This window comes from Anabrus simplex, chromosome 1, assembly GCF_040414725.1.
Source record: "Anabrus simplex isolate iqAnaSimp1 chromosome 1, ASM4041472v1, whole genome shotgun sequence".
NCBI lineage: Eukaryota > Metazoa > Arthropoda > Insecta > Orthoptera > Tettigoniidae > Anabrus > Anabrus simplex.
Window position 1 is genome coordinate 521,239,765 of NC_090265.1, and position 13,194 is coordinate 521,252,958.

Below are 13,194 nucleotides of genomic sequence, written 5' to 3' on the forward strand. Positions count from 1 at the left end.
ATGATGCCTGCAATGCCAGGCGAAACATGTACCATACTCAAACTTAATGTAATGACATTGTTATAGTCATAAAGACTTAACCAGTACTAAATAGGTGGTTCAATAAATTAATGTTTAACATTTAATATTTGAATTTCAATATGGTCAAAATGAAAATAATCACTTGTAATGGGTGACCTATTGCCGAGTGTTGATTAATTTTGTCCTGCAAACACCAAATACAACACTAGAGATTTTACATTCCAACATCTTATGACAGAGTGAACTTCCTTCTGGCCTTCAAAAATTTGTCTCCCCTTGCTAGGGTTAACCTACAATTTTCAGGCCCTGGGGCAGGCACTCTACCACTGATAAATTAGCTATATTAATCACCAGGCTTTGGATAATTATGCATCTTGCTTAATGGATATGCAATTGCATATTTGGAGTAGTTCTATCTTAATAGAGCATATGTTTTCTCCTGTTAGGTCACATTTTGAAAGTATTCTGCTTCTGGAGAATACCGGTAATATTGGAAAAATTGGCATGTATTTGAGATGAAACCTGTGCATGCCTCATGCCATATTAAAGTAGTTCAGCTGTGCTGGTTATTGTCACATAGCCTGTTTGACAGGTCTGCCAGCAGCTTTTTTTTTTTTTTTTTTTTTTTTTTTTTTTTTTTTTTCGCTTTTGCATACCTTCCTCTTCCTTATAACACTTACCAGTGCTAGTGTTCAAGGGTTAGAGTACATTATCTGGGCTCAAAATACCAATAGGGAAAATGTGATTCAGATTTTCTATTAAAGCATTAGATAACACTTTTCCAATAAGAACGGGTAAACACAGACATGTGCTTTCTTTTCTTACAAAATTGTATAAAACTATTTTTAATCCTCCTAGTCAATATTATATATTTTACGTCCAATTAAGACGAAACTTCATACAAATTCTCCCACAAGCCCCGCCCCATTTCCCCACTCCACTTCCTTGTAGCAACACGTCTTGTGTCTCAACTGCGGGAGCAAGTCGGTCGAGAGCTGGACTCCGTAGTCAGAGAACACGGGTAATACAAGCAGGCCAAGTAACAAATTAATTTCCGTTCTTCATAACTTACTCTAAATGTTGTTCCTGTTAGTCACCATTTTTCAACCTTAATTCAATTTGTATTATCCATTTTACAGACTAAAAATCAGACCGTTCAACTTCAATAATGCTTATGTGTATCAGCCCATGTCGGAACACAACAACTAAGCCAACAGTATACAGATACCAGTAAACCACACCAAAGGACAACAAAAAAGTTGAAACAGAAAGACCTCCAGCTCAAGACTGTTTTAATGATCAACATTTCAGTTTTTTAACTTTCATCATGCTTTTTAAAAACTTTTAAACTAACATTTCATTTTGTGTGTTCCTATGTTTTTTTAAAATTCATTATACATGTCTTACTGATGATGACCCAATGCCGGGTCGAAACATGTCTATTTGTGTGTGAAGTTTCGTCTTAATTAGAAGTAAAATACATAATATTGACTAGGAGGATTTAAAAATAGTTTTTGTTCAATTTTGTGAGAAGTTCAACCATCAATACGGTTTTAACATGAGATTCATAGTCTAATGACATATGCCTTTGAAAACTCTACGAATCAGATTCACAATGTAAAGTACATAGATATGGAGTGGTCATATTCTATGGGGAAGAAATAAATGGGATACTCCATATGAAAATTTAAGCTTTAATTTTTCACTGTAGATATAATTTAAAAAAATAAATATGCATTCCTAATTGTACAATACTAGTATCTTCACACTAGAGAATAAATAAAAGCTGCATCTATTATAGTATTATGAATGAAGGAGGAATAGTTGTTTACAATGATCTGAATTGATGCTTGTTGTTTAAAGGGGCCTAACATCGAGGTCATCGGCCCATGATCTGAATTAACATTGTCTGGTACCTCCAACATTTGTATCTTCTCACATACTTCAGTTCAAATTACCACTGTGTGAGACAGAATTACACAAATTAGTTACAAAATTTCAAAAATACTGAACACTCTTCTAGACAATACTATTATTATAAAGATTTTCCATTCTGCATGACATACCAGTACTTAAATTACATCCTTGCTGCTGTCCGACAGCAATGTAATTCTTGTAATGTAATAATTGTCATATCATACACTTATCATACATGGACAACTGAATGTTGGCTGCCTTGGTGGATCAGTGGCAGAGAATCAGACTTGTTATTGATCCTGGCCAAGGTAGACTTTCGAAGGTAAGGAAAAATTGACATTTCATGTTGTAAGCATGTTAAACGATCTCTTAGAGGTTGCACTCAACATCACTGACAAAATTAACTCGGTCACTGCAACCATCCACAACTTCTGTTTTTGCTGCTAGACAGGAGCAAAATCAGAACGGGAAGGCAAGACCACCCATATCGCATGAATTAAAAAATCTGCATGCTGGTACCAGAGATCGTACAATAAGACTAGCCAACATGATTCTGTGGGAAAATAGAAACAGTTTCTTTTATGTAAATTGATACCCCAAGTCCAAAAATGATGTCACTTTTTTCATATCACGTCTAGTTTAGATGCAATTCTGTTTTGTAGTATCTGCATTTATAACATGTAATGATGAGAAGTATTCTCACGCAACTCACTTTGGAATAATAGTACAGTATGGTATATTATGCATCAAGGGAGGGAAACATGATTATTCCCGCGTGTGAAGATGGCATATCGAGATATAAGTGAGGGCCGAAGTTCGGGGTTCTGTTTTCTAGAAATTTAGATGTGCAATATTAAGAGTGCGAAGAAAGTTTGTATTTCAGATAAGACAGAGTAGAGCTGCTATCTCAGACCACTTGTATAAACCTCAGGCCTTATCCAATGTTTATGTTGGGCTGTTATTCATTTTCAAGATAAACTACATTGACATAGTCAGTTGTGGATGAGCCACACCCCAATAAGTACGTGTTTAGTGAATTTTTTACATTCATTTGTATCTGTGCATGTGTGCATTAATGTGAATATAGAAACTGTGTTTCAGTCAATCGTTATTCACGAGGCTGACATATTTGAGCACCTTCCAATACCAGCGGACTGATCCAGGATCGAACCTGCCAAGTTGGGGTCAGAAGGCCAGCGCCTCAACTGTCTTAGCCACTCATCCCTGCAACAAGGGATTTAGAGTTAAATAAAGAAAAAAAGCGAATTACTTGGCTTAAGACACTGTGAAAAGAATATATTGACATCCAGGGCTACTTTTTCCTCGCGAGAAAGAATTTTGAAAATATTATACACAAGAAGATCAAGTTATATTTTGTACGGACGTTCAAAGTATTCTGTGTCAATTGGGAGAGAACGAATATGATTCTAGCAACTGGCACCTTTTTACTGACTCTTCCAAAAGAAGTCTTAAGGCTATCTTGCTTCACAACAGCAACGTTCTGGCTTCCATACCACTTGTACACTCCACAGAGCTGTCTGAAACATATGTGACATTAAAGTTGGTACTTGAATAAATTAAATATCACGAGCAGGAGTGGCAAATTTGCAGTGATTTGAACGTCATTGGATTGCTGCTGGGACAACAAAAAGGCTACACAAAATGTCCCAGTTTCCTTTGCGAATAGGATAGCATGGCACAGAATAAACATTGGGATACTGTACATTGGCCTGAAAGGGAATAACTTCAACAAGGATCCAAAAATGTCTTGAATGTAGGTCTTGTTGACCGTGAAAAATTTTACTTTCACAATTGCACATCAAACTGGGAATCATGAAACAGTATATTAAGGCATTGGACAAAAATATTCCATGCTTCAAATATTTAGGCACGAAATTTTCCACATTATCAGATACAAAAAATTAAAGAAGGAATATTTGATAGACCACAGATTCGTAAATCGATGGACAATAATTTCACAGAAACGATTACCAAAATTGAGGAAGATGCGTGGAACGCATTCAAAGAAGTAGTGACAAAATTCTTTGCCAACATCAAGGATCCTCCATACAAAGAAACTGTTGAACAAGTTTAACCAATTCTGTTTTAATATGAACCTAAAGCTTAATTTCTTAGCATCACAGCTGGACTATTTCCTTCCAAATTTAGGAGCTATAAGTGAAGAGCAAGATAAGGATGCAGAATGGCGCTACTAGGAACACTGGGATGTAAATATGATGGCCGATTACTGTTGGTCGATTGCACGCGACAACCCTTCCAGAGAGCACTCATGAAATTCAAAATTACACAAATTCTATGGGGAACGGAAAAATACGACAGAGTAAATCTGAGTAAGGTTTTGATTGATGTATCATTTACTTTGCTTGCTAACTTGTTTAGTTTGTATGTTTTATCTCTCTACTCTGCATGCGTAATTCAATCAATACTCTATAAAAATTTATGTAATGACAAAATAAAATTTTGTACAATTGCCATTTAACCAGATGTGATATGGTAAAACAAAATTAATTTTTGAATTCAGCGTGACAAACTCAATAAAACCCACCTACTTCAGTTTGTACTGCAAAAAAAATGTTGACATTTTGTAATTATTGACTTTTTTTTTTCTTACTCTTCATTCGACCTAAAATATGAATTTACATGGCATGCTGAACCTTGTATAAAACTCTTTTAAATGAAAAAATTCAGAAAATATGGTAAGAATATGAACAGTATATTCCAGCAACCATAAATAGAAGATACAGTATATATAGCAAAATTCTCCTGCTTAAATAAGTGCTATCAAAATATTCGGATCTGAATACTCATGACATATGCAATAATCCAACTACATCACTGTCCTATACTACCATTAACGGCTTAACAAAAAACATCTTACGATCAAATCTGCTCCAGGAATTAATATGATACTCATTTACAAGTCAACTGAAGGTAGAGTTCTATAATTTCCATTCTGCATCAGTATTTAAATTACTTCCTTGCAGATGTCTAGCAAATCATTTTCAAATAATAATTATCAGATCATACATTAATCACACTTAGACATCTGAATTTTAGTTGCCTTGGTGGATCACTGATAAAACTACTATTGCAGGCTCAAGAGAAAGGGACAACCTATAACCAAAATCCATTCAATACAATTCTGAGACAACAGACTGTACTTTACCGTAACATGTATAATATACAGAGACAATGAGTGTGAAAACGGCTCCTAAAGGGCTAATTTTCCCCTCGTTATTCAATTAATGCATTAAAAACAATGAAAAAATACAAGAAAACTCGTATCCCGGATGGCTGCTGAAAGTTGGCAAGTCTTGGATTTGAACTGATCACCTAATGAGCATAGTTCTATCACAGAGCATGAACTGGTGCACTAATATGGAGGGAAGTACAGTATACTAATATCGAGGACCAAACTGCATTAAGTATACATGGCAAGTCAGAATTGTAAACCAACCCATCACAGTAAAATAACACTTCACAAACAGAAACTGTAAAATAATCCAGTTTCAACTCTCATTCATACACTTATAAATGGCACAACTTGCATAATAAAACACACACTGAAGCAACTCTTCATAAACAGTGAATCATATCAATCATTGGATCACTGATCTTCAAAGATCATTATGGAAATACTGTCCCTTTGTTTTTAACATTCTAATCTACATCATATAATGCCTGAGAAGTATAACAAATATTAAAGGCATATACTGTAGCACAAACTGCATTATAAAATACAAGAAAATATTAATTTTATACACAATAATACAGTTCATTCTTATATTATTCTGTCATAAACTGTATATTTACAATTCAAGTTTCAGTTAATGAAGCAAGATGAAACAGCTTCTTGCCACTACAGAATTAACAGTTCTGGAATATGCAACTCTCAATTTATGTTCTGATGATACATATTTGACTGTAAGAGTTGTGAACACTTCAATACACAAAGTAGGCCTATAAATGTAATTTTGTTTCAATTACAGACATAATTGAGCACACAGTACATAAAACATACATGATATGTAATTCATTAAGCCTGAATCTGGAATTAGTAAGAAAGGCATATCAAGCTGCCTTGGAACTAGAATTATACAGATAATGGAGAAATTCATTCGAATCCTTGCCAGTCAGATGCTTCAGAATCATCATCTGCATCTTCTATCTTGATACAGTGGATGCCATTTCTTAATAGCGGAGTGCCCTTTCCTTTCCCTGAAACAGAGATAAATAGTGAAAATTAAATATCCCGAGAAAATTTTAGCATCAAGTTGGTTGCATTTCATTTTGGATCACCAGCATTGTTCCAAATGCAAAGAAAATAACAATATCTGACAGAGCTCTTACAAAATTAACACTGTAATATGGTACCATTCAGATACATTCCTCAAAAGTGTGTGGAGAAACATGAGCAGGAACCGCATATACACATACTTGGAATCTATGAACTTGACCATATTAATGACCAACAGTGGTTCGTTCTGACTACTTACAGTGACAATCTCGCTACAGTGTAGTACAGTAGCGGCCGGAGGACTTTTAGGTTTTGGGGGGGGGGGTTGGCAGCGATCCACAGTACTTTTCCCACACCACTTTCTTGATAACTTAGACAGAAAAGAGCAAATTGAAATTTTAAGGCTGCCCTTATCAGCTGTTTTTGCCATTTGGATATACAATGATGATTACATTAAAAGGATACCATCACTGAGGATCTGATGTGAAAACACAAATTTTGAATAAAGTTTAAATGAGAGAAATGTAGAAGATAACCCACCGTATAGACTAGCATATGATCATTTAAAGAACAAAAAGAAGAAAAACTTGAAGATGTTAAATTTAGTATTTTCATTCAGTTCAACAAAATTTTATGTATGGATCATTTTTATAATATTTTATAAGTTTTTTTTCTCATTAATATGGTGTATTAGGATACAATACTTCTTTGAAATTGTAAAAACAAAATGTGTTATGTTGTTCTATTCTTTGATCTGACCACTGATGAAGGAAATTCCTGAAACATGTTTGGTTGAATAAATAATTTTCTTTCATTAATAAGTGTATTGACAAGGCTGATTCAAATATAACTATTTTAAAAATTTCTGTACTACATTTATACGGAATTAGTCACGCTTTATTTGCTGAACTAGATACACTGAAGGTAAATAAGTCCCCTGGAAAACTAACAGCTCAGAGCTATGATGGTTCAAATGTGATAAGCGAGCAACACACAAGTCGGACCAGCACCACCGCGCTCATTCAAGTCTTTTGTGCGAATACGAACTTGCTCACTGCTGCCAACCCTCACGAAACGCAGGATGCAAGCCACAGGCCCGTGTTACTTCACCTTTGTAATCTGAATAATCAACATTCCTGGTCTCAAATGTTACATTTCATTATCATTAATTATTACTTTTTGCCTTCAAATATAATTAATAATAGGGCAAACAAGGCCATGAATTATTATACGCAGCCATGGCTGGTGCATGCTCATAGAGGGATTTGCAAATCCTTTACTCCTCCAGACTCTGCCGAGCTTAAAGCCTCCTCCCACACCCTTCGTCCCTCCAGCGAACTGCGCACTAAAAGTTACTCACCTAAGTTTGATACTGCCTAACAGTTTTCCTTATTGATGAGAATTTACAATTTTGCGATGAAATGTAATTTTCTTAGTGTTACTCAAGTCCAGTTTTTGACCTCCAATATCGAGAGAAAATTAAAAACCCCTTTCGTTCTCTAGGGAGGACACTGTCCGAGAGTCCTTACGGGCCAGCCGCTACTGGTGTAGTGTCCATTACTATACACATACTTGTTGCTGTTGGAATGTAAATCAATTTCAATGTTTTGTTTTATTTAACCAGATGGCAGAATAAAATGGATCTCTGTTGGTCAATATATGGCTTAGTTATAATTACTGTTGTGGCCAAACGTGTCACCAGATACCATTTAAATGATCACATTGTACGACACAGTCAAATGAATTTTTTACTGCTCTTACAAACTTTGGCAACCTCTGTCGGATTTGAACCTGCAATATTCTACCACTACTGATCTAATAATAACTGAGAAGAAGGGAATAAAGTTGGAAGTGGAGAGCAAACAGACCAGAGAGCAAGCTTAATGCTACACGTGTGAATGCACCTATTGGTGACAAAGAGCTAGGGCAACAGATTCGTCACTTCTTTACTTTACGTAACAATTTATTTTAATTTAGCTGGGTATAGTAGCTCAGGTGGTAGAGTATTGGCCTCCTAAGCTCCAGCTGGCGGGTTCGATCCTGGCTCGGTCTGGTGGTATTCGAAGGTGCTCAAATACATCAGCCTGGGGTCAGCAGATTTACTGGGACATAAAAGAACTGCTGCTGGACAAATCTCTGGCACTCTGGCATCTCCGAAAACCATAACGGTAGGTGGATGTAAAACCAACAACACTATTACTGTTCTTTCAATTTAATGAAAATAACTTTCACGATGGTGGTTCCTGAAGTAATGTCCAAGGTTGCAACCATGGCAGCGGCTAAACAAAACAAATACGTGTTACTTTTATTTTTAAAAGAGGTTAAAAATACCAATATTCACGTCTGCAATGTGTTATTGTTATTGTTTACCTCTAGAGTCGGGGTAACATTACTACCATATAGGAGCTAGCATCTAGGATATGTGCTGAGTTGTGGCTTCTACTAAACAGAGTTAACTTAGATTCATAAAGTTGATCTAACTTCCTCACAAAGATCCAAGGAAGACAAGCACCTACATACATACATTACATCATTATAGATAGTTATGCCTTTCAGTACGTACCCAGAACTGAGATGGAGAGTGTGGAAGTGGAATGGGACATGTTCAAGAAGACATTTGTAAGCTGTGCAGAGTGTGCTTGTGGCATAATAGATGAAAGAGTGAAAGAGAAGGTAAAGGAAGCAGAGAAATATAAGAAAAAAGCATGGGAATTATGGAACAGAGATAAAACTGAAGAAAGTATTAGGAAATGAAAAAAGGTGCAAGAAAGTAGTAAGAAAAGCTGGGAAGAATTTATATGAGAGTTGGACCAGGATGTGTATAGCAGTAAAAAGATGCTGTATAGACTTGTAAGGAGGACAAAGAGCAAGTGAAAGGAAAAGAAGGTGAGATGCCGATAATAACACAACCACAGAAGATAAGGAAAATATGAAAGGATTACTTTGATGAACTCTTGAATGTGAGAAGGGGTGTAGATGCTGGCCCGACTTGTCCTGACTGACTAATCATCATCGCCGAACCAAAACTACTGGACGTAAAGAAATGAAATTTTGAGGACACATTCATATTACAATTTAGGTACTCACTAAGGGAGGATTTTTGGATATTCCATCGCTAAGTGGGTAAAAGGGGGGTAAATTTTTAAAGTTAGTGTATATCTCAAAAACTGAACAGTTTAAAGACATGAAAATTGGTGTTTAAATCTCCTTTAAAAATAAAGGAGCACACATTTTTTTGTTTTTAGAAAATCCTGTTAAGAGGGTGAAAAAAAAAAGGTGAAAAGAGGGTTGAATACCTTTTATGTGGATACTTACATCTCAAAAACTGATTTTACAGTCATGAAAATTGGTATTTGGAATCTCCTTAAAGAATAAAGAAATACATACTTTTTTGTTTTTGCAAAGTCTTCTTAAGGGGTAGTGAACAGGTGTGACAAAAGGGGTGAATTCTTAAAATGAGTATATCTCAAAAATGTAACAAGTTACAGGCACGAAAACTGATATTTGGAATCTCCTGTAAAAGTAAAAGAACACACATAATTTGTTTTCTGAAAATCAACTTAAGGGGAAGTGTTTTAGGGGGTAAGTTTTTAAAATGAGCACATATAGAGTATATATCAAAAACTTAACACATTAGAGACATGAATATTGGTATTTTTAACCTCTTTTAAAAATGAAAGTAACACGTATTTTTTTTTAACACTTCAGTGGGAGGGGGTGTAAAAAGGACTGAAAAAGGGGTTGAATGTGGATACTTATATCACAAAAACTGAAGCTGTTACAGACATGAAAATTGGTACTTTGATCTCCTTTAAAAATAAACGAGTATTTTTTTGTTTTCAGAAAATCCACTTACGGGGTTAGGGTGGGTGAAGAGAAGTGAACTTAGTTGAATTATTTTTATGAGGGATACTTATACATCAAATAAGATGTTACAGACGTGAAAACTAGTATTTGGAATCTCCTTTAAAAATAAGGAAACCCGTATTTTTTTGTTTTCGGTAAAATCCTCTTAAGGGGGTGAGAAAAGTTGAGAAATAGGTTGAATACCTTTTTGAGGATACTTATATCTCAAAAACTGAAGATGTTACAATCATGAAAAGTTTTATTTGGAATCTCCTTTAAAAATTAAGAAATGCGTATCTTAAGTTTTTGAAAAAATGAGTATATCTCAAACATGAAACATTGGTATTTTTTTATCTCTTTTAAACATAAAGTAACGCATACATTTTTGTTTTTGGAAAAATCACTTAGGGGGTAAAAAAGGACTGAAAGAAGGGTTGAATTATTATTAGGATAGTGGTATCTCAAAAATTGAAGATGTTACCAGACATGAAAATTTGTATTTGGAATCTTCTATAAAAATTTAAAAAAATGCATTCTTTTGTTTTTGGAAAATCCAATTAAGGGTGGGTAAAGGAATTGAAAAATGAGTTTAATTCTTTGTATGAGGATACTTATATCACAAAAACGAAGGATGTTACGGACGTGAAAATTGGTATTTGGAAGCTCCTTTAAAAAATAAAAAAACATGGACTTTTTGTTTTCGGAAAATCCTGTTAAGGGGGTGAAAAAAGTGAAAAAAAGGGTTGAATACCTTTTATGTGGATACTTATATCTCGAAAACTGAAGATGTTACAGTCATGAAAATTGGTATTTGGAATTTCCTTTAAAAATAAACACGTATTTTTTGTTTATGGAAAATCTACTTAAGGGGTGGTGAACAGGAGTGAGGGGTTTAAAAGGAGTTGAATTCCTTTTATGAGGATACAAATAAGAAGTGGACTAAAAACAATACACCTCTAAGGGCTTTTTACTGGGGGATGAGGAATGATGAAAGAAATATACGTTTATATTCAACTGTTTGAGTTACGAAGTTAAAATGTCAGAGATATCCTAGGTGTTAAATAACAGGAGGTTTGAAACAAATTTAACCAAAGTTAAATGGGGGTTAAGATAAAAAATAAAAAAAAAATCCTTCCTCTTAAACGGTTTAACGTACGAAGACAAAATTCCAAATAGCCGTATATATTTTAAATCCTAGGTGTGAAATAGGAAACATTTTTAAACGTTCCACCACTGAAGTGTCAAACGAGGTTAGCTCCGTAAACAAAATTATTCATCCCTCCAAAACCGTTTGATGTACAAAGTTGTAATTTCACGAGAAGGGCCTTCTTTTATGTCCTAGATGTAAAATATCGTATACTTCAAAATATTTCTCCCCTAAGGGGTTTGGATGGTGGTTGACTCTCAAAAACACAATATCCATTCTTTCTTGGGCACAAACTTAATTTTTTTACGAAAGGTGGTATTTTATATCCTAGATGTTAATAAATATTTAAAACATTTTCCCCTTAAAAAATATTCATTCCTCCATTACTGTTCGACGTACAAAATAAAAATTTCAGAGGTTGGTCGTTTTTACATCCTAGATGTTAAATAAGACAGGTTTCAAATTCTTCCGTATGGGTTTCAATGAGGGTTAGATCAGAAAATAAATCATCATTCCCCCAAAACCGTTTGACGTACGAACTGAGGGCGTATTTGACAGGCTCAGTTGACAGTGGACTCTCCAAAACGTAAAACATTGAATAACAACAACTTTCAGTTTAAAACCATAGTGAAGCACGGGTATCTTGCTAGTAAATTAAATAAAGGCAATATAAATTATTACGTGTAACATTTCCACGTAACGATCTAAAGATCTTATAACATATGCCGTCATTTTTTGCTATCTTGTGTTTTGAGATTTAGGTACAAGCTGCTAATTGGCTAGTCTCTGCACAACACTGGGAGTGCGACACCTGATTAATTACATCATGTTCACTGTAATATACCTATCACCCACACCACAATCCTCGACCACAACAACAATAACAGCGCTAATGCCATACTTCTCTGCTGCACACTGTTCTATCTTGATTTGTTTTTTCACTTTTTAAAGAACAAAAGTTTGTATTCTTATTCTTGTCACTGGCCCTGTGTAGATGAGATGACAAGAGTCAGGCAGAGTGTGAGGAAACTGAATCCGATAGTGAAATCACAATGGAAGAAGTGGAAACTGCTGTCAAACGAATGAAAGTGGGAAAAGCAGCAGGATTGGATGAACTGTGTGTGGAAATAGTGCTGTAGCCATCATCATACCATGTCAGCACCCTGTGACACTAGTAAATCTCTTTAAACTCAACAAAAGACATTTTACAGTACAGTATTACCATAATTTATTGTACAACCTATGCAGGAACTGTATAATGAAATTAAAAAGTGAATCTCTGGTGTAGGCTACTTGTAGTTATGTTCTTACTATCATAGTTAAAAATTACTATTTAATGTGAACATTAAATTAAAGAAATGTCTACAAATCTGATCTGGATTATCCAGAGATCCGAATCAATGAGGGCCGGATAAACAAGGTTTTACTGTATCAAGAATTATATCCGGCTCAAAGAATTTATAACACAAATGACCCCGATTTCACCAATGTAACCCATAAGCAATGGGTTTGATAGCTAGAACCACACATAAAAAGGGGGGGGGGGTATACATACTTCATTCAAAATAATTTCACATGTCTTGTAAAAGCACCAAACTTACCTAATACTCTGGCAATAATACTGACTCGAAGAAGTGAATTTTTATCGGAGCTCTCAATAACCAACTCTTCTTTCAACAGTTTTTCTTTGTAAGCACTCAACTCAAAAGTCATGTAAACAGTATTTTTATCACTGGACAGCTTCGTAAGTTTACAATGAACATTTGGAATTGTTTGAGAGTTAGATTCTGTTAATCCAGATATATCACTTAACCCACACATGTTACCAGGAATGCCAACTTCAATTTGATATCGATGATTCACTTTCAGGAATCCAAGATGTAGTGTCACTCTGCCATCGCCTGCAGACTGCACTACAATCTCATTGTCTTTACCGAACGCATCTGCATCTTCACCAAAGTGTACGTGATGATGTTCTGAAAAACAAAAAAAGCACGTTAATTTT

At 35.0% G+C, this 13,194-nt stretch overlaps 1 protein-coding gene across 1 annotated transcript in view; it reads right to left on the minus strand.

Annotated features, from left to right (window-relative positions):
• Window positions 1-1,701: 1,701 nt before the first annotated feature.
• The window catches only part of LOC136857067 (adipose-secreted signaling protein), a 35,809-nt gene continuing 24,316 nt past the window's right edge, over window positions 1,702-13,194 (minus strand). The window contains exons 2-3 of the mRNA XM_067135438.2: window positions 12,791-13,165; window positions 1,702-6,177 (exon numbers count right to left, since the gene is read on the minus strand). Coding sequence (XP_066991539.1) covers window positions 6,074-6,177; window positions 12,791-13,165 — 479 coding nt within the window. The 3' untranslated portion in view covers window positions 1,702-6,073. The remainder of the gene's footprint in view (window positions 6,178-12,790; window positions 13,166-13,194) is intronic.